The sequence below is a fragment of the Heteronotia binoei genome, chromosome 2 (assembly GCF_032191835.1).
Source record: "Heteronotia binoei isolate CCM8104 ecotype False Entrance Well chromosome 2, APGP_CSIRO_Hbin_v1, whole genome shotgun sequence".
NCBI lineage: Eukaryota > Metazoa > Chordata > Lepidosauria > Squamata > Gekkonidae > Heteronotia > Heteronotia binoei.
Window position 1 is genome coordinate 190,656,921 of NC_083224.1, and position 22,257 is coordinate 190,679,177.

The 22,257-nt window shown below is 46.2% G+C and overlaps 1 protein-coding gene across 1 annotated transcript; it reads right to left on the bottom strand.

Annotated features, from left to right (window-relative positions):
* Nucleotides 1-946: 946 nt before the first annotated feature.
* Nucleotides 947-14,764, bottom strand: GZMM (granzyme M). The gene is made up of 5 exons (XM_060232732.1): nt 14,671-14,764; nt 11,728-11,875; nt 7,061-7,196; nt 2,891-3,142; nt 947-1,218 (listed from the first exon to the last, which is right to left on the bottom strand). The coding sequence occupies exons 1-5, from the start codon at nt 14,729-14,731 to the stop codon at nt 1,078-1,080; spliced, it is 738 nt and encodes a 245-aa protein (XP_060088715.1). The 5' UTR covers nt 14,732-14,764; the 3' UTR covers nt 947-1,077.
* Nucleotides 14,765-22,257: the final 7,493 nt, after the last annotated feature.

The following is a 22,257-nucleotide window of genomic DNA, read 5'->3' on the forward strand; positions in this document are numbered from 1 at the left end:
TTAATCCCAACCTTCACTACCCAAAGGTGTCTCAGAGCAGTTTACAATCTCCTTTCCCTCCCCTCTCCACAACAGACTGTGAGGCAGGTGGAGCTGAGAGAGTTCTAACAGTAACTGCTCTTGAGAGAAACAGATATGTGGGAACTTGTGACTGACTCAAGGTCACTCCAGCAGCTGCATGTGAAGGAGTGGGTAATCAAACCCAGTTCTCTCACTTAACCACTACACCAAATTGGCTCTCTAGAATAACAGCGTGGCTAAAATCTATTATCTGCACTCTAGAGTTGATTTCTAGTCAAACTATGTGGACACCACCTCTCAAAATGAACATATGAAGATGAATGGGAGTGAATGTGGGTACCAGCATTTGAGTATTGCTTCAGTTAGGGAAGTGTATGGCACTTGATTAAGGACAAGATGCCTTCAGAGAGGCCTTCCAAACTAAAAGGGAGAGAGCACTAGTCCAAGGAAGGAGTGAGAGTATTCAAAGAACCCTGCTTGGTCCCATCCTGTTGCCACAGTATGCCACAGTGACCAGGAATCACTATGAAGCCCGCAAGTGGATGACGACAGCAAATCCTGCTTAAATTGGCAGGTTACTGTGTCTGAACATGGAGGTTCCATTAAACTTGATTGCTATTGACCCTTCATAAATGTGTCTAATTCCCTATAAGCTTCTATCTGTTGCTACAGCCTGTTGCAGTGAGTTTCACAAGCTAACTGGTCACTGTGTGAAAGAAGTTCTTCTATGCTGGGATTTGGGGAGTGGAGATAAAGTGAGAGAAAGTATGGGTCTATGTTTATAAAGAAGATGACTCCTGAATTCCACAAAGACAGCAGAGCTGAAGAAGTGAAAGTTCAGGACAGGAGAAATATATTGGTTCAAGGAAGAGAAATATTCTCATAATACAGAAGGGATGGGGATACCCAAGAAAATGACCATGAATTCCAAAGATTCTTTTATTACTGCAATTCTTGCTACATCAGTTGGGGAAGAAGAGCAGAAGAATGCAAGTTGCTAAATGAACAGGAGGTTTAGAGAAGAACTAAAGTGAACCGTAGAAAAAGTGCTTCTTCTCACAGGTCAGATTCCATGACTTCTTTGATCCAGGGAAGGTAGTTGGCAATTCTGGTATAAACTCCAGGAGGGAAGTGATTGCCAAAGGACACAATTCCATGCACCACACCGTGGCACACCATGGGGCCTCCGGAATCACCCTGTGGGAGGAGAGGGGACAGGAGTCATTGCAGAGATAATTTAGGATTCCCTTTGGAGAACATGAAGAGCCCCGTGGCACAGAGTGTTAAAGCTGCAGAACTGCAGTCCTAAGCTCTCATGACCTGAGTTCAATCCCCAGTGGTAGCTGGGTTTTCAGGTAGCTGGCTTGAGGTTGACTCAGCCTTCCATCCTTTCGAGGTTGGTAAAATGAGTACCCAGCTTGCTGGGGAGAAAGTGTAGATGACTAGGGAAGGCAATGGCAAACCACCCCGTAAAAAAGGTCTGCTGTGAAAATGTCACCCCAAAGTCGGAAACGACTGGTGTTTGCACAGGGGACCTTTCCTTTCCTTGGAGAACATGAGAGTTCAAGTCAACTCAGGATGATTTTGAGTTTCTCATATCTGTTTGGACCCAAAATATTCTAGTTTTGATTTATCCTTCTTCCAAATTTTGTATCATTTCCTGTTCTTCTCACCAAACTGGATCCATAAAATATGCACATTTTACAACATTTTTGTCAATGTTCATTATTAAGCACACCAATGATGAACCTTGTGCTTGTAAGCTGCATAAAAATAAAGCAAAGAGCCAAAACTATTTACAAAATGAGAACATCAATGATGACAGCAGAATCCATTGAAAAGCCTTATTATTTAAGTTACATGTGGAAAAAACCAAACTGGGCATCTCATTTCCCTCTCTTGTGTCTTCTTGTTGCTTTGGGGGGAACTGTGTTTTGCACAAGCTATGCTTTCTTGAGTGATCCATTCAATTTTAGATAGGCTTATGTCCCGTATATCTTCCTGCAGTTTTAAACTGCATGTTTTTATGCAGGACAGAAACAGATTTTTAGTGACCACTAGAGAGAGCAAAACACATGTGGAATAGGAAAAAAACCCAAAGTACACAGGAATGAGGAAAAAAAGAATGCAGTCGACTCCACAACTCTGAAAAGACAGAGGGCAGATGCAGAACTGTGCCCAAACAGTGCCCAGAACTGTGTCCAAACAGAGGGCAGATGCAGAACTGTGCCCAAACTGATTCCAGTGCTTGTGGATCAATGCCAAGAAAATCAGCAGTAAGTCAAGCATTCATTAAAGGGGCGGGGGGGGGGCAGCCACAGATTTTCTACCTGCTCATTCCTCCTGGAAACTACTTTGACACAAATGGTGTGTCCTGCTTGTTACAGAAGGTAATAGGGATTTGTAACACTGAGACCTGCAATTAGCTCACAATATGATGGGACTTCTGGGTGGGCTGAGGGTGGCATAAAAATTAGGAAGCTGGCAACAATAGACAGTGAGCAGAAGATTCTCTTCATCACTAGAGGCTGACCTCTGGTTTGCTGCATCACCCCACCCTGGAGCTAGGGAAAGCAGTTTCTGGGACTGGCCTGCACCCCATCCTCCTGGGCTCTTGTGCTTGGCCCTGGAGCTTCCAATGAAAATGACAAAAATTCAGCCCTCCTTTTAGAAATGTCAAATGTCAGCATTTGAAATCTCACATCTGAGTCTGGTGTATAGAAATTACTCTTTTGATTCTTGTGGGGCATCAAGATCAGGCCTCCTGCCCCTGCTCTCAGCAGTGGAGCCCCAAGCAAAGGCAACTTGGCCTTTGAAACAGTCATTATCATCTGTACCATAAACAAAATCTGACATCCACAGCACCAACCTGGCTTGAATCCCGTATCTGGTTGTGGCTGCCTGCACACAGCATTCCATCATTGAGCTCTGGGTAAAACCGCAGGCATTTCTTGCGGCTGACAATGGTGACGTTGGCCTCAAAGAGGTTTTCTGTGATCTGGTCTCTATCAATTAGACCCCATCCCGCCAGACTGCATGGCACCCCTCCGGGGAGATCGCTGCTAGACTTCGGCAAGGGCACCGTCTGGACATACTTGTTTAGGATGGCTTTTGACGTCAGCTGGAAAAAGAAGCGTGAAAGCTCAATGATCGTGAAACCCAGGAGGGATCTGGAAACTCATGCAAAAAAATGGATCTGTGTAGAAACCCAAGCTTGATTTTTAGAACGCAGATTGCAAGTCCTCGTGGTAGTGGAAACAAGAGAAGGTCTGCTTGAAGTGCTATGGCTGTTAAAAAAAAAAAAAACCCTTTCTAGAATGCAGGCCTGCTTAATTTATTTACACTCCACCTTTCTCCTTCAAAAGAATCACCCTTTTAAGAGAGAAATACTTTCTCCTTTTTCTCTCTGAAAATCAGTCTTTAGATTATCAGCTTCCAAAATGTTTATTAGTTAACAACTCAGTATTTTTGTAAGTTATATTCCTAAAGAATCTACCTATTTTTTGAGTGGGGGGCAAAACTAAAAAATGCTGCCCCCACTAAAAAAATGGTGTGGGGGGAACTGCCCACCTCCCACCCCAGGCAAGGCGCCCCCCACTCCCACGTGGGACTGTCCACCCCAAGTCTACCCCCTGCAGGCACCCACCCCTTTTATCCTTCCCAGGACTTTTTTTGTAGAAAAAGCCCTGCTTGAACTCATTAGCATATTAGGCCACACCCCCTTGGTCCATTAGCTTAGCTCATTAGCATATTAGGCCACACAGTCATTAGCCTATTAGGCCACACCACCTGGGTAATCAAGTGCATGTGGAACTGGTGGTAGCCGGCTCCAGCCCCCTACTTGCCTCCCTCCCTTCCTCCATGCAGAAGCTGCAGCTGCTCCCACCAGACCTTTAAAGGCAGACATACCCCAGCAGCAGTCCTTCAGAAAACAATGCCCACCACTCAGGGAAAGAAGGGAGGGAGGGAGGGAAATAGATGGGGGAGGGAGAAGGGAGGGAGAGGTGGAAAGAAAGCAAAAGTCTGGGAAAACATGAAATGGCAGGGCATTTTAAGTTTCTCTCCCCCACCCCCGTCTACTCCAAGCTGCCGGCTGACTTGGATTTAAAGAGAGAAATACCTTCTCCAAGCCAGCAAATGGGGGTGGGGGTTGGCATTGAGTGCCACATAATATATGTGAAATAGCCACATATGTCTCTGAAGCCACAGTTTGGCCACTCCTGGTCTAAAAGGTGCCACTGGACTCAAAATTCATATTAGGCTAACTTAAGGGGCTGAGCCATGTGTGTCCTAAAATGTAATGCCAGATAGATATAGACTTTATAAAGGACACAGGCAAACACAATTAAAGATATCTTTTTTTAACTTGAAACACAAACATCCTTAAAATAACTCTTACAATATTTTGTTTAGGAAAGGTAGATGAATAGTGGGATTTTGCAATACAATTTTAAAAATAAAGCATCAGGATCACAAGATTGCACAACGATCACATAACAGAAAACTAATAGAATGCTCTCAGCCTGGGAAAACACGAAATGGCAGGGCATTTTAAGTTTCTCTCCCCCACCCCCGTCTACTCAGATTAGCAATGGCTCTCCAGTGTAATTAAAGTACGCAGTAGGCACTAGTCCTCATGTCCTTTCCAGAGTCTCAGAAACCTTTCCCAGTCCTCATACCCCAAATCCTGAAGTCTGAGATGCCAGCTACCCAGACTGGGGCTTTGTAGATGTACACTGTCACTGACTTACAGACCCTTCGAAGGAGAGTTGTTAGCTGCCAGCAGAGACCGCAAATCACACAGAGCCACAGGCCAAGAGTATTTGCTCTGTCTATGAAGCTCAGATCTCAGGCTTTGGATATATTCTTGAGAGTTTGCAAAATGAAATGTGTGTTGTCAGTCTCATTTTGCACCATCACTAAAAGAACAGTGGTCATAAAAGACAAAACACTGACTTATCTGCAGATCTTTTCGACTGTCCGCATGTTTGACTTTGTGATGAAAAAAAGTAATGAATTCTAAGAGTGGGGGGGAGAGAGAAACAAAACTGACTCAGAGCACCAATGCTCAATTTGCAAGGACACAATTCCAGGAAGCTTCAGACAGAGTGTGTGAGAGAGACCGAGATAAAGAAAATAGGGAAAGACTGATGGACAGACAGACAAAAGGAAAGGAAAGGAAAGGAAAGGAAAGGAAAGGAAAGGAAAGGAAAGGAAAGGAAAGGAAAGGAAAGGAAAGGAAGAAAGAAAGAAAGAAAGAAAGAAAGAAAGAAAGAAAGAAAGAAAGAAAGAAAGAAAGAAAGAAAGAAAGAAAGAAAGAAAGAAAGAAAGAAAGAAAGAAAGAAAGAAAGAAAGAAAGAAAGAAAGAAAGAAAGAAAGAAAGAAAGAGAAAGAAAGAGAAAGAAAGAAAGGAGGGAAGAAAGGAGGGAAGAAAGAAAGAAAGAGAAAGAAAGAAAGAAAGAAAGGAGGAAAGAAAGAAAGAAAGAAAGAAAGAAAGGAGGGAGGAAAGAAAGAAAGGAGGGAAGAAAGAAAGAAAGGAGGAAAGAAAGAAAGAAAGAAAGAAAGAAAGAAAGAAAGAAAGAAAGAAAGAAAGAAAGAAAGAAAGAGAAGCAACTCACCTTTAAAACGGCTGACTCTGCACCATGCCATGCAGCTTGGCCCCCTGAGCTCTGCCAGCAAGCAGGACATTGGGAGGCCCCGCACAAGCACAGCTGGGCCACATGAGCTCCCCTGGCCAGCAGGATGTTGGGAGGCCCCCATGCACATGTGGCTGGACCCACTGAGCTCTACCTGCCAGCAGGACATCAAGAGGCCCCTGTGCAAAAGCAGCTTTCCCCCCTGAGCCCCTTCAGCCAACAGGACATCGGGAGGCCCTCACACAAGCATGGCTTGGCCCCCTGAGCCTGATGGCCAACCAGGAAGCTGCCTGGGCTGAGCCAGAATGCTGCCCAGGCCAGCCAGAATGGCGTTCCAGTGTGTTCTGGCACAAGAAAAGCCCTGCTCCTTCCCAGGTCTGTGCACAGACCCAAGAAGGAGAAAGGGGTCATTGTGCAGAATACACGCCACTGTGATGCCCCCTGCCCTTTCTCCCCAGGTCTGGGTAACTCCTGCACTATGCTGCAACTCCTGCACTTTCTCCTTCCTGGGTCTGTGTACGTGGATCCAGAAGGGCAGAGTCCCCTGAACATGGGGGTGTGTGAAATGTGGTGGTCGATGCTGCATTTTGGGGTGCAGAGGGCAAGCAGTCAAAATAGTTCCTTATTCAGATTTCCTTTGGAATACAGGCTTCTAGGTGGCACTCCAAATGGAAGCTTGTGGCACCGGAACCGTTGTTTGGACCGGGCACCACCGCAAGTCTTCTTGTAGGGGACAGTGTCCTGAGCATGGGGATGTGTCACTTGGGGTGGTCCAAATATTGTTTTGAGGTATGGTCTGGCCCAAATGTCTGCCTGTTTGAGTGTCCTGGAGGCAACACATGTCCTCTCAAAGTGCAGAGTCCCCTGAACAAGGGGATGTATAATATATGGTGGTCCAGACCTTATTTTGGGGTTCAGAGCTTTCAAACTCTCTTCAGTGTTTTTGGCTGGATTGACGAATAAGTGACGAATAAAGAACTGGTAAGAAGGAACCGACTTTAGCCTCCTAGCAGCTTGGCTGTTACAACTCTGAACAGGAAGAGATTCTTAAGGGAAAACTTCTGGAAACTATTTGAGGGTGGTGCTCCTTCTTGACAGGATTCTGCATTTTAAAATGGCTGTTCTTTTCTGCCTTTATTTTGTACAGTTCTCCACTTTTTCAAAGGCAGCATCACCTATTGGGAAAACCTGGCCTGATGCCCCACAAAATTGGCAAAAAAAAGTCCCAAAGAACGGGGGTCGGGCCAGCTCTACCACAGGGGGTGACTCAGAAAGCAATGCCCTGAAAAATTATGGAAATGTGAGATTGTGTGCTAAGTTTTATATCTGAAGATTTCATCCTTCTGCTTTGGAATCAGTCAGTGAAAGGTTACTGAAGCAACAGAAGATTTTGAATGTGCTACCTTCAGGAGAAGAATATCATTCGAAGTGGTGAGTGGGCTGTATTCCGGATGCATGTGGTACGATTCAACTCCAAGCACTTGCTGGGACTTTTCAACATCATGAAGGTTGTGCGCTCCCAAGATAACCGTCATTTCACTAGAAGTAGAACATGGGTGCGCATCTGTTACAATTTGACAACATTTTGAATTGTAGGATTGCCAGAGCTGGGGATTCTAGAGTTTTGGGGATGGAGCTCACGGAGGACAAGGACCTACGTGGAGGACACATGCCCCAAAGGGAAGTGATCTCTGTAGTCTGGAGATGAGCTAGAAATCCAGAAGGCTGGCATTCCTAATTTCTTCCCTCCCCTCCGTGGCATGTTGATCTGTGTGTGAAGTTTCCACTTATCATGGTACACAAGAGTGCGAAAATTACTTCTTCCTGGTAGAAGAAGATAGAAGAAGATATTGGATTTATATCCCACTCTCCACTCCGAAGAGTCTCAGAGCGGCTCACAATCTCCTTTCCCTTCCTCCCCCACAACAGACACCCTGTGAGGTGGGTGGGGCTGAGAGGGCTCTCACAGCAGCTGCCCTTTCAAGGACAACCTCTGCCAGAGCTCTGGCTGACCCAAGGCCATTCCAGCAGGTGCAAGTGGAGGAGTGGGGAATCAAACCTGGTTCTCCCAGATAAGAGTCCGCACACTTAACCACTACACCAAACTGGCTCTACCTTTGTTTTGTTTGTTGGTGGCCTACGGGTGGCAGGCAGGATTATTTTCCACCCATTTGTTAGAAGGAACAAATGAGCTTTAAAAGCCCTGTGGGTAGTGTTCTATGCTCCTCAGTTGAAGGGTAGGACAACTAAGTTTTAAAGGAATATAGCTAGAAAAAAATATTTTTTTTTCTTAATTCAGAATCCAGCACTCCATCTGGAAGCATTCTTATTTGCCATCCAGGGCTAGCACATCCATTAGGCAGCCTTAGGTGGCTGCCTGGAGTGCAGCCCAGAGAGGGGGTGACTGGTTGGGCCCTCCCCCCCTCGCCTCTGTGGTGAGAGAAATAGGCAAGCCCAGTGGCATGGTGCCTCAGAGCACACCGCTGGTCATCATAACCTAGCTGCCATCAATCCGTCTCGCAGCTGCCAGAAATTTCCGGAAGCCAGGAGACAGAGAGTGGGCGACCTGGCAGCAGGCACACTCTAAGGTGCACTGGCACTGTTGCTATCAGTTCTCTGTATATTAATCTCTCTGTGTGTTAAGTGCTTGTCACGTCCTTATAAAAGTCCCATATGCTTTAATTTTATGGTTGCAGTTCAGACTTTCACTAAATTTTAAGAACATTTAAAAACAAAAGAGCTAGAGATGCTCATCTGGAGGCAAAACTGCACTTTGCATGCCTCAAAACTCCTCCTCAACAACAGCATTCCCCAAATTTATTACTTTATTGAAAGCTACTTGTCTCCCCCTTCTTTCCATCCTCATATAGGGACCCCCCCCCAGGCCATTGTCAGTTTGGTGTAGTGGTTAAGTGTGCGGGCACTTATCTCGGAGAACCGGGTTTGATTCCCCACTCCTCCACTTGCACCTGCTTGCATGGCCTTGGGTCAGCCATAGCTGTGGCAGAGGTTGTCCTTGAAAGGGCAGCTGCTGGGAGAGCTTTCTCCAGTCCCACCCACCTCACAGGGTGTCTGTTGTGGGGGAGGAAGGTAAAGGAGATTGTGAGCCGCACTGAGACTCTTCAGAGTAGAGGGCGGGATATAAATCCAATATCTTCTTCATTAAAAAAACATCAAAATTCCAAATGTTATCTGTAAAATGAAAGTGGTGGGTTTGGGGAGGTTAGTGACCTCATAGCACAAAGTGGCCATTTCTCCAGGGGACCTGAGTCTTGAGATGAGTTGTAATTCTGGGAGATCTCCAGAATTATAAAAACAACCAAAGTCAATATCACGTATACAATCCTGGAGCAGAAATTCTCTTACATTTTACTTTTGACTTTTTAAGCAATAACAATATACTGAAGTCCTAAAATCAGGGAACGGCAAACAATATTTTCAAATTTAAAGAGACAGAGCCTTCTTCAATCGCTATTCCATGCTGAATATAAATAATCCTGCGTGCAAGGTCCAAAAGTCCCAAAATCCAAAGCTCAGAGGAAACTGTTTAAAGTTTAAAGGGATGTCCTCTTCAACCCATGCCAAGGAAAAAGTAATCCCAATATGACAAGCAGTCAACTTGATATGCCCATTTAATTAGACCTATTTCTTCAGGAAATATTTTATGTTTGTTTTCATCTGTTGTTAGCCACCCTGAGAGGGCGGATATAAATTTGATTTTTAAAAAAGAAAGGGATTATCCACTATTCAATGCTCACAAGGTTTACATGGAAACACAACTTCCAGTTTTCAGTGTTTTAAACACTGGAAATGTTTGAGCCATTGAGCCATTTTAAGCAAATGTTGTATCTAAGAAAACTGCGGAGTCCTTGTTTCCCGGTTTAAAACAGAAAATTCTGCCTCAAGTGATGGTGGTACACCTGTAAGGGCTCTGCAGCTTTCCTTGAGTGGTGCATGTAATTTACTCAACAGTCACTTCAAGATGTACTGTAATGCAATCTTAGGCGGGCAAGGCCGTTGGTCCCTTTCCTCGACCGTGGTGACCTGGCAACTGTGATCACCTCGAGATTGGATTACTGTAACACCCTCTACATGGGGCTGCCCTTGTCTCAAAGCCGGAGTCTACAGCTGGTGCAGAATGCAGCGGCTAGGCTGTTATTGGGGCTCCCCATGCGTGAGCACATACAGCCTGGCCTGTGGAAACTGCACTGGCTGGCGATAGTGTACCGGATTCGCTACAAGGTGCTGGCCATATGTTCCCCAGAGGGTACTCAGATCAGGGACATGGAACATCGACCCCTGGGCTGAGGGAGGCAAGATTGTAGATCACTCGAGAGAGAGCCTTCTCTATAGCGGCCCCCTATTAGTGGAACCAACTTCCAGAAGAAGCAAGAGCCTTGCGAGACCTTGTCCAGTTCCGCAAGGCTTGCAAGACAGCTTTATTTCAACTTGCTTTTAATCGATAGCCACATGTGAGGATACCAGTTTGGTGTAGTGGTTAAGTGTGCGGACTCTTATCTGGGAGAACCGGGTTTGATTCCCCACTCCTCCACTTGCACCTGCTAGCATGGCCTTGGGTCAGCCGTAGCTCTGGCAGAGGTTGTCCTTGAAAGGGCAGCTGCTGTGAGAGCCCTCTCCAGCCCCACCCACCTCACAGGGTGTCTGTTGTGGGGGAGGAAGGGAAAGGAGATTGTGAGCCGCTCTGAGACTCTTCGGAGTGAAGGGCGGGGTATAAATCCAATATCTTCATCTACCTCACAGGGTGTCTGTTGTGGGGGAGGAAGGTAAAGGAGATTGTGAGCCGCTCTGAGACTCTTCGGAGTGGAGGGCGGGATATGAATCCAATATCTTCATCTACCTCACAGGGTGTCTGTTGTGGGGGAGGAAGGGAAAGGAGATTGTGAGCCGCTCTGAGACTCTTCGGAGTGGAGGGCGGGATATAAATCCAATATCTTCTTCTTCTTCTTCTACAAGAAGACGGAAACTACTAAAATGTATTATTAGCACCAAATTGTTTTTAAAATGTTTTAATTGTTATATTGTTTAAGGTTTTAATTAACGTTTAATATTTGTACATGTTTTTACTGTTGTGAGCCGCCGTGAGCCTGCTTCAGCAGGGAGGGGGGGATATAAATCCAATAAGATAAATAAATAAATAAATCTACACTAGGCAACCTGTGAAGATGCTTTGGAAACTGCAAATGGTTCAGAACACAGCTGCTAGATTGCTGACAGAAATGTCCTCATCAGTGCAGTAGCTGCATTAGCTCCCAATTCAAAGTTTCCTGGTACCCCCATACCTCTAGGATCACCACTCCCAGCCTGATCCTCCTCATCTTCTCCTATCTTCATCATAGCATTTATTGAAGGTCCCTGAACTGTCCCATGAACTGTCCACCTTGTGTCAACAAGGGTAAGGGCCTTCTCAATAGTGGCCACTATTTGAAGAAGAAGAAGATATTGGATTTATATCCCGCCCTCCACTCCGAAGAGTCTCAGAGCGGCTCACAATCTCCTTTCCCTTCCTCCCCCACAACAAACACCCTGTGAGGTGGGTGGGGCTGGAGAGGGCTCTCACAGCAGCTGCCCTTTCAAGGACAACCTCTGCCAGAGCTATGGCTGACTCAAGGCCATGCTAGCAGGTGCAAGTGGAGGAGTGGGGAATCAAACCTGGTTCTCCCAGATAAGAGTCCGCACACTTAACCACTACACCAAACTGGCTCTCCACTATTTGGAGTAACCAGCTGCCTGAAGAGATGCATGCCTTGGGGGTTCTGCAGGGCATGCAAGACTGCCTTTTTTCAGACAGCCTTTGGGTGGTGGTTACCCACCAGGCAGTTGGTATGCTTCAGCTATGTCTTCACCATCCATACATCCTGCTCTGCTTGATAGATTTTAATGGGATAGATTTTAAATTGTTTTATATTTAAAAGGATTTTTTTAACATTTTATATTTTTAATTGGGTGTATTTTATATGCTGTTAGCCGTCTGAGTCATGTTTAGGGAAGAGGGAGCAAGATATAAATTTGATAAATAAATGACTTCCTGGGTGGAATGAATAGGACTTACCTCATACAATGTGCTGCTGTCATAACCCATTGGGGAGCCACCAGAAATCCACCACAGCCAAAATCAGATCCCAGTTTCAAGGCAGCCATGTAAGGTCTGGAGTGCGGCTTGGCTTCTTGGCCTCCAATGATCTGACTTTGCAAATGACCTGTGGGAAACACAAGAAGTGTTAGTCACTCTGTTTTAGCTCCAGAATGCTGCCCTTGCATGCAGAGTAACATGTGGTGGTGGTGGAAAATGCTGACATTCATAGCTGTAGAGTTTTTAAAGCAAGAGATGGGATGGTTTGCCATTGCCTGCGTCCATGTCACAACCCAGTTATTCCTTGCTGGTTTCTCTCCCAAAAACTAGCCAAGGCTGAACTGGCTTCTGATCTGATATCCAGCTAGCCTGGGCTGTCCAGGTCAGGGCACAATATATTCTTTAAAGACCACCTCCATATAAGGTTGGCAAACGCTATCATTAAGTAACCTTGGGCTAATCACTCTCTCACCCAACCTACCTCACAGAGTTGTGAGAATAAAGTGGAGGAGAGCAATGACAGCTGCCTTGAGCCCCTTGGAAAGGTGGGATAAAATTCCCACTTCTTAGTTGTGCATTCCAGGATTTTCAAAATGTTGTCAAATTTTGTCTCAGCTCTGTTGACAAGTAGTTCTATTGGTTCATTTCTACCTCAAGAAAACCATCAGTGGATATTTCGCCTTCCTCCAAGGAGTTCAAGATAGCGTACATGATCCCCCTTATCCTTACAACCCAGTAGAGTAGGTCAGACTGAAAGAAAAATAACTGGCCTCACATCTCCCAAGGAGAATGGAGAGTTGACCTGTGTTTCGCTGTGTAGAGGTTGGTGCACTGGGGCTCTGATCTATAATCCGATCCCCACTCTGCCATCTAACCTTACCTCACAGGGTGGTTGTTGAAGAGAAAATAGTTCATGGACCAGGGACCTTCAATAAGGTTTTTAAAATCTTTATATCAAGAGCCAACACTTCTCAAAACAGCTTGCAAGGAACTCAATATAAGAAGAAGAAGAAGATATTGGATTTATATCCTGCCCTCCACTCTGAAGAGTCTCAGAGCGGCTCACAATCTCCTTTATCTCCCTCCCCCACAACAGACACCCTGTGAGGTGGGTGGGGCTGGAGAGGGCTCTCACAGCAGCTGCCTTTTCAAGGACAACCTCTGCCAGAGCTGTGGCTGACCCAAGGCCATGCTAGCAGGTGCAAGCGGAGGAGTGGGGAATCAAACCCGGTTTTCCCAGATAAGAGTCTGCACACTTAACCACTACACCAAACTGGTGTAGTGCAAGCCAAGCAATGTGCAATTTTAAAAATGGCATTAAGCAATGTGCAATTTTAAAACCAAGCAATGTGCAATTTTAAAAATGGCATTAAGACTAGATATTTTTTTTTCTCAGCTGCTATTCAATAATTAATAAAATTTCTTGGTAATAAATAAAATGGGTTTTTTAATAGTTGTCCATAATGTTAGAAAGGAATGCAAGCACAAAGGGATACTGATAACCTAACCATGCAAAAATACTTAAAGAAGTTCAGAAATCTGAAGATAGATTCAGGTGAGTCACTGTGTTGGTCTGAAGCAGCAGATGCCACCAGACTCAAAATTTGTTCAGAAATTTGAAAAGACAGTTAAAAATTAAATGCTGCATAAACATTTTGAATGTTTTGGGGAGAGGCAAACCACTGCAGAGAATGATCAAAGTTCCGTCCTCCCCACTCCTTGCCAAACCCAAAGCCTGGATTCTTCTGTTCCACTGCACCTGGGCCCAGTACAGCTCCTGGCCTGTGCAGAAGATGTTATTTTTGTGTGTGTGTGTGTGTGTGGGGGGCAGTGTTCAGGATTTAAATCTCCCAATGTATTTTTTAAAAAGTTTTCAGATGTTTCCGCAAACCTGGGTGGCAGGTGTGGTCCTGAGCTGCAGATCAAGATATCCATAGATTGGACCTCACTTGACTATTAGAATATAAGATGAATGGTGTCTCTCTCTTGTTACACTACAACCAGTCAGATAACAAATGTTTCTCTTTACAGAATGCTTGACTAACTTCTATAATTAGCTGAACTGAACTTCAATGAACATGGCAGCTGGCTTAAATGACTTGAAAAGAGGGTTAGATGACTTGAAAAGAGGGTTAAATATTTCATAGAGCAATTGCCATTAGCTGAGCCCATGAGAAAGAATGCATAGAAGAGTTGAAAGGGGCTTCCAGGGTCATCTAGTCCAACCCACTGCACAATGCAGGAAATTCATAAATATCTCCCACATACACATACATCCGCAGTGACCCCTGCTCCATGCCCAGAAGATGGCAACCCATTCAGGATCCCTTGCCAAAGTGGCCTGAAGAAAAAAATGCTGATTGTCCTCAAAGTGGCAATTAGCATTTCCCTGCACAGGTAAGGGCCGTGAAAGCTAAGCACTGATGCAACCCTTCCTGCCCTCCTTTCCATGATCTGCCTAAACTCATAGAATCAGCATTGCTCTCAGATTGACATCTAGACTGTTCAAAAACCTCCAAAGAAGGAGAGGACACCACCTCCCGAGGAAGAAGCCCGTTCCACTAGGAAACTCTCTGTCAAGAAGTTCTTGCTAATGTTTAGCTGAAAACTTTTGATTTAATTTCAACCCATTGGTTCTGATCTGACCTTCTGGGGCAACAGAAAACAATTCTGCACCATCCCCTATATGACAGCCCTTCAAGTACTAATCAAGCAGGCTCTCTATCTGAATAGCCATCACAAACAGTGGGGGAAAGCTACTGCCCCTAGGCTTCCAGAAATCATCCAGCTGACCAACACTAGAAACAGGAAACTGGGCTAGATGGACTTCATCCTGCAGGGTTTCCAGTCTTGCTCAGGATCCCTAAAGATAGCATACTTGATGTATGGACTGATCTGAATGCCCACTTTCCCATTCCTTACCAGGTCTGGCTAAACCACAACAAAGCAGAAGCAGGAGAAAATGCTGGTGGATGTTCTTCATCTTGGCATCCAGCTCTCCTGGCCTTCAGATGGCAGTTGTCCAATTGAGCTGGTTTTATAGTGACCTGGTTGGTTCTTAGAGTCAGGAAGACACATCAGCTGGGTTTGCAATCAAAGTGGGAGATCTCAGACAGCTTTCTGGCTCTCATCTCTAACTGCTATCTTTTCAGCAATAGTGAAATAGCCATCTGATAGCAACAGCCTGTGTGAGATCTGTCTGGAGAGGAGTTGTGATATTTGCAGAGCATCTCTCCAGGCTTGTAATGAATGCCATTCTTTGAAGCAATAGAATTTGGCATGCAATTTACTAATAATAAGCCTTTCAAAGGCAGTTAAACATGTTTGTAGCTCAGAAGCAGAGCACCTGTTCTGAGTGCAGAAGATCCCTGGTTCAATCCCCAGGTTCAATTCCAGCCATGTCTAGTTGAAAGCTCTTTTGGAGCACAAGGGGAGAAACCTCTTTCTCTGCTGCAGATCCGAAAGAGCTGCAGCCAGTTTCTGTATGAAACTCTGTATTGTGAATCGCCAGAGCTTGGTGTAAAGTGAAACGAATGTTCAGTGGTCCCCAACATTTCTTTTTGCTTGCAAGCACCTTTGGAATTCTGGCCCAGGTTAATGGGAATAACCAGGTCTTTTAATATATATATATATATATAGCAGGAACTCCTTTGTGTATTACACCACCCCCCCCCCCCCCGATGTAGCCAATCCTCCAAGAGTTTACAGTAAACCCTGTAGTTCTTGCTAATACACCAGAGGGGTATGGCCTAATATGCAAAAGAGTTCCTGCTATTAAAAAAGCCCCACAAATGACCACAAACTGGCTACCATAGATGGTAGTGCAAGTGACAAAAGAAATTGGTAGTGGCCATCTCTCGATCATTCTCTGTTCAGATTTCTGTTCGGAAAAAAAAATCTGCTACTTCAAAGTTTAACTCTGAGTCTGTTGGAACCCAAAGATAATTTTTTCTTGAATGAATCGGCAAAACTGAGTGGAGCATCTGAGATCAAGCAATCCCATGTGGCACAAAGAAAAACTGTGGTGGTCGCTCCCCTTCCCACTCCCCCAAGTCTACTTCAAGCCCAGCCGCAGGTCTTCTTGGGAAAGGAAGAGCCAGACTTTCCTGCCACTGCTTCCACTTGGCCCCTTAACTGCCCCTGCAGCTCATCTCGCTTTACTGGAAGTGGTCTTAATGGCTGCTAGTCCCTCCCTATGCGGGACCAAAAATGGGGTCCACAGTGAGTCATGGCAAGTTGCTTGCAGGCTGGATAAGAGCCCTGTACAGCCTGTATGTTTGACACCCTTATTCTAATGTGCCATTTTCTTCTACCATGGCTGGTGAATTTCAATGATTTTAATCCAAGCAGGGTTTTAATCCTTCTCTCAGATCAAAATACTAATATAACCTTAGATGTTGCAAAAATTTATTATTCCTTTTGTCTTTTGGGCAAAAAGGAATCCTATTGACTGCCTATTGCTTACTGGATCATGTTCAAGGTGTTGATGCTTACTTTTAAAGTCCAATATGCCCAGGGGCCAGCATCTCCCTGGGACCCCCTATCCCCATATGAGCCCTGTAGGACGTTACTGTCAGCGCCCACTGATGGTCCCTGACCCCAGGGACATCTGTAGAAATTCCTTCTGTGCCTTGAGAGCCAGTTTGGTGTAGTGGTTAAGTGTGCTGGATCTTCTGAGAGAACTTGGTTTGATTACCCACTCCTTCACTTGCACTTGCTGGAATGGCCTTGGGCAGCTGCTGTGAGAGCCCTCTCAGCCTCACCCACCTCACAAGGTGTCTGTTGTGGGGGAGGAAGGGAAAGGAGATTGTGAGCCACTCTGAGATTCAGAGTGGAAGGCGGGATATAAAGCCAATATTTTCATCTTCATTTTCTTCATTCCGCTATCCCCTCCCCAGTCTTCTCCCTCAAATAAGATTCCCAGTTTGATCTCCATTTATTCAAAGAAGTGGGCTGTGACTCACAAAAAATCCAACTGTTAGTCTTTAAGGTGGGAGTCCCCAGTTTGGTGCCCACTTCTCTTTTTCTGGTGCCCACCAACTTGCATGGTGGTATGAGCTTCTGTTAGAGATCAGGACCCTGTGGAACCTATTACAGCTCTGCGGGTCCTGCAAAATGGAGCTCTTCCATCAGGCCTTCAGTTCAGGCCTCCTGCTGGGCCCCAATGATTAACTGTGTGGCCTAATATGCAAAAAAGCCCTTCCCAACATGGTTCCCCAGTGCAGCTTGTTCCTCCTTCAGGAGAGATATACAGCCTGCCTTTATACTAGGGTTGCCAAGTCCAATCCCAGAAATATCTGGGGACTTTGGGGGTGGAGCCAGGAGACTTTGGGGGTGGAGCTAGGGGGAGGGGGGGAAATGGCACCAGGGAGCGTGGCGAGCCGCCCTGTCTCGGAGCGTGCGACGCCGCTGTGCAGCTGCCGCCTCTTCTCCGCTCGCCGTGGCTGCTCCTCCGAGATGGGCTCAGGCTGAGCCCATCTTGGAGGAGCAGCTGCGGGGGGGGGGGGGGGGGGGGCTGCAGCGGCGCGGCGGCCTCGCCCGCTCTGCCTCTGGGGTGGAATCGGAGGGGGGGTGGAGGCGGGCCGGGGGCGTGGCGAACCGCGAGTCCGGGTCCTAGAAGGGCCCAGATTCGCGGCTCGCCATGCTCCTGGCCTGCCTCCGCCCTTCCCTTCTCTGGTTTTGCCTGCGCTGCTGCCGCCTCTTGGCTGCTCCTCCGAGATGAGCTCAGCCTGGGCCCATCTCGGAGGAGCAGCTGCGGTGGGCGGCAGCGGCGCGGCGGTCTCGCCCGCTCCGGGATGGGGTGGCTCGCCATGCTCCCCGACGCCGTTTCCCTCCCTCCCTCCGCTTCTGTTTTTTAGGGGAGCGGGGAAAGAGGGTGGAAATCCTGCGGTCCCCCACCAGGGTGGGAGGGTTGGGAAGCCTACTTTATACTATTTTGTGTTTACCCCTCATGAGGCAAATAGCAAGCTGGGGAAATTGGGGGGGGGGGAGAGTTAATTCTGACATTCCTCTGCTGCAGCCTCAACTGACCTATCTACTTTGTCCCTAGGCTTACTAATCCCCAGGTCCCAGTGGGGGATCCCCCGTTTTTACAGACTTCTCCTGGCCCCTGGCCAGCTGCCCGGTGGGGAAAGCCCCGCCCCCTCAATCACCATGTAGTTTTAGAGCTCCTGCAGGTCCGTTTTTAAAATATATGCCTTTAAGGCTGAGCAGGAAGCAGGAAACAGGAAGGGCTTTGGAGAACAGCCCCTCCCTTGGTTTTGCTTTTGTTTTCAGATCAAATTCTGTAGGAACAAGTCCCAGTAAGTATTTGTGTGTGAGAGAGAGGAAGGGGGCAGGGGATTCCCTGGTTTGGAGGCCCTCCCCCCGCTTTAGAAAGCGTAAGGGGGGGGGGGAAATGTCTACTGGGCTCTCTGTTATTCCCTATGGAGAACTATTCCCATAGGGAATAATGGGGAATTGATCTGCTGGTATTGGGGGCTCGGGGGGGGGGTTATGTTTTGAGGTAGAGGCACCAAATTTTTAGTATAGCATCTAGTGCCTCTCCCCAAAATACCCTCCACGTTTCATAACAATTGTACCAGGGGGTCCAATTCTATGAGCCCCAAAAGATGGTGCCCCTATCCTTTATTATTTCCTATGGAAGAAAGGCATTTAAAAAGGTGTGCTGTCCCTTTAAATGTGATGGCCAGAAGTCCCTTGGAGTTCAATTATGCTTGTCACACCCTTGTTCCTTGTCTCCTGGCTCCACCCCCAAAGTCTCCTGGCTCCGACCCCAAAGTCCCCAGATATTTCTTGAATTGGACTTGACAACCCTATTTGTCCCACCTTTCTTTCCAGTGGGGCCCAAAGACATTCTTCTCCTCTCCTCCATTTTAACTTCCATTTTAACCATACAAGGTTGAAAGTATATGACTGGAATTACACTTCATCTCCAGACCACACAGATCAGTTACCCTGGAAAAAAAGGATGCTTTGGAAGGTGGAATGCCACTTAGGTCCCTGTCCTCCTCAGGCTGTGCCCAAATCTCCAGGAGTCTCCCAACCAGGATCTGGCAACCCCTTTTCCGATCCCCCTGCTGATTACTAGTGTTTCCAATCTCCAGGAAAGACACAGTGTATGGCTGGTAAACCACAAAAACAACACTGTGTTTAGATTTATAACACAATTTAATATACTACAAGAGTTTTCATGTTTGGTCTCTCTGATGGATAACACAGTATCCCTTTTACTAATTAATCGGTTACAAATTAGGTTCCGTCTTCACCATTAATGCAAGTCTTAGTAAGGACATCTCAAGAAGAACTCTGATAAATGTGCAGAAATAAGGCATGGTGGCATGCATCTTAAGTATTCCTTTGCATGTTTCAATAATGTATCTTTCTCTAGTTCTATACTGCTGACATTAATGCTGGGATTAGTTGCACTTGAGTATGAGTTCCTGAAATAGAAGAAGGTGACCTAGCAAAAGGTCTTCAGATACTGTGACCGATTACCCATTAGTGTTGCTTTGTCCCAAGTCTTATGTTTTCCCCCGGCTCAAGTGATCAATTTCCCATCAGTTGCTCCGTAGGCACAACTGCACCACTTTTAGATGCTGTATTTTCAGGTTTGTGTTGCCATACACAGAATTGGAGGTTGCTGTGGCTCAGAATGCACCCATAGAGTAACTAGTGGAAAATCTATCGCTTGCTCTAAGGAAAACAGAAGACTGGAGGCAGAGAAATGCTAGTGGGAAATCAGTCTTCCATCGGAGACCAATTATGAAAACTTTGTATATTTGTAGCAATTCACAGGCACATGTTATGACCTATAGCTATCGCAACCTTTGAAGTATCCTTTAAAACACCATGCTTTCAGACTCTTTGTATCACTCTCAAGGCGTCATACTCTGAGACAGTACTGGATTATCAATAAAATGAGCAATTGTACCAACTTTGAATCATTTGATTGAAATACCAATGCTTGACAGATATGTTTGCTGGACACTCCATTATTCCCTATGGAGACCGTTTCCCATAGGGTATAATGGAGAGTTGATCTGCAGATATTTGGGGCTCTGGCTGGCTTGTTTTTTGAGGTAGGAGGCATCACATTTTCAGCATAGCATCCAGTGCCTCTCCCCAGAATACCGTCCGATTTTCAAAAAGATTGGACCAGGGTGTCCAATCCTATGAGCCCCAAAAGAAGGTGCTCCTATCCATTATTTCCAAAGGAGGGAAGGCATTTAAAAGTTGTGCAGTCGCTTTAAATGTGTTGACCAGAACTCTCTGGAGTTCAATTATGCTGATCACAACCTGGTTCCACCCCCAATGTCTCCTGGCTCCACCCTCAAAGTCCCCAGATAGTTCTTGAATTGGAGAACCCTAATGCTGTAAAGCTGCACCGGGTACAGGACTTCACTTCGCTTCACTTCATCGGGTTATTTTATACCAAACCGGCCTATTTCAGGTGGGGAGAAGGATTTTTTTTAATAATTGTTTTTGGGGTTTTAAGATTTTTTTTTATTTTTAAAGGTGTTTTTTTTTTAGTAATAAATGGTGTGGCGGAGCTGGTGTGTCCGGGAAGGCCAGAGCACACACACAGCACACACAGCACCATCAGCGGCCAGGGGACAAGGTATGCAGTCCCTTTAAATGTGATGGCCAGAACTCCCTTTGGAGTTCAATTATGCTTGTCACCGCCTTGCTCCTGGCTTCACCCCCAAAGTCCCCAGGTATTTCTTGAACTGGACTTGGCAATCCCATTACCTGCTACTGCTGCTTGGCCTGCTATCTCACATGTAACAACCATAAGTATCTTCTGCCTAGGCCTGAGACTACTCAAGGTCAAATGCCTACATTCCCAGAGATATGACTGCACCTGCTAATGGGGCCCTTGGAGGGAATTTGGGGGGAGGGATGGGATTCTTGGCGCCTTTTGCTTGACTAATGTAATGGCTATGTAGGGGGGATTTGCCCGCCAAAATCAGTTCTCGCAAGAAGCATCTTGCCTGGTCTCACTATTTCAATGAACTATCTTTTGCCAATTAAGAAGTGTGTTGATAGCTGGGGAACTCACAGGACTTGACAGTAGCATTATACCCCATTGGTCCTTCCCCTCCCCAAACCCCTTCCCCCTTAGGCTCCATCCCCTAAATCTCTAGGTATTTTTCAAGATGGAGCTGGCAACCCTGTTTCCGTTCTCTCCAAATTAAAGTCCAGCTAAAAAAATGTACAAGATATCCAGTCAGATCATAGGTGTAAACTACACGGGGGCTCCAGGCGTAAACTACTGGTCTGTGGGCCCCCACACCTTAGGGGCCCTGGGCCGGCTTCCCCCCCAGTTCCTCCCCTGCTTGCAGCCCTCCCAACCAGCACACACAGCCAGCAACCAGTGTTCCCTACAGTGTTCCAGTTTGGTGTAATGGTTAAGTGTGTGGACTCTTATCTGGGAGAACCAGGTTTGATTCCCCACTCCTCCAATCGCAACTGCTGGAATGGCCACGGCTTTCACAAGAGTTGTACTTGAATGGGCAGCTTCTGTGAGAGCTCACAGGGTGTCTGTTGTGGGGGAGGAAGGTATAGGAGATTGTAAGCCGCTCTGAGTCTCTGATTCAGAGAGAAGGGCGAGGTATATATCTGCAGTCTTCTTCTAATCTGAGCTAGTGCACAGATTTTTAGCCTCCAGCTCATACATTTTTGTCTCAGGAAGGATTACTCCAAAGCACAATAATTTATGCAGTAGCTCACAGCTTTAATGCCAATACTCACAGCTTTAATGCCAGTAGCTCACAAAGGAGAATTTTTGCTCACAAGACACTGCAGTTTAGAAGGAACATTGCCAGCAACTGAGCTGCTCTTTGCCTGACTTGTGGCTGCTGCTGGCGTCATTGCCAAGTTTGCCTCCCTCTCCCTCTCCCCCACAGTTTTGTCAAAGGGGCTTTTGAGAAGGTGCCTGCAGGTTGCTTTGGAGGTCATGGGCAGTGGGTTGAACACTCCAACTCAGAGATAATTTGCAAGGACACCCCCCCCCCCCCAAAAAAAAAAATTGACTGCCTAGTGGCTTTCACAGGGTTTAATCCAGCACTGTATCCAGTCATATGCAGTCCAGTATCTTGTCCAGTTGGAAAGAATTAATTTTTTAAAAAACGAAAAGCTTGTTCTGGTCAAATTTTTTGTCTAATGGCTGCTGTGCTGACTCAGTGCGCTATCTGGAGACTTCTGTGCCATGCTGATGTGTTGGGATGATAACTGTTACAGAGAGAGACCTTAGTCAAACCTGAGCTCAGAAGATAATGGGTAGTTACAGATAACTTTCTGCAAACATCCTCTAGGCAGCTGTTGCTGCCTCACTAATATCAGTTTCCTCCCTATCTCCTCATAGATATCAGCACCAAAATGGCAATTTAGTCCTGTTTGTTCAAAGTCACAAGGTCACCAGATTAAAAGATTTGGGGTGGGGAAGATGGGTGTCTAAAGAAATGCTTGCGCTCAGAAGAGAGAGTCTGATGGAGTGGCTCAGGCTAC

What these genes read in the sequence shown, in the direction of transcription:
- GZMM (XM_060232732.1), bottom strand. Translation starts at nt 14,731, where the DNA reads ATGAAGAACATCCACCAGCATTTTCTCCTGCTTCTGCTTTGTTGTGGT. An exon ending in TTGTGGTTTAGCCAGACCTG is followed by an intron (nt 11,876 to 14,670) that starts GTAAGGAATGGG and finishes TGTTTCCCACAG; the next exon opens with GTCATTTGCAAAGTCAGATC. An exon ending in ACAGCAGCACATTGTATGAG is followed by an intron (nt 7,197 to 11,727) that starts GTAAGTCCTATT and finishes TTCTACTTCTAG; the next exon opens with TGAAATGACGGTTATCTTGG.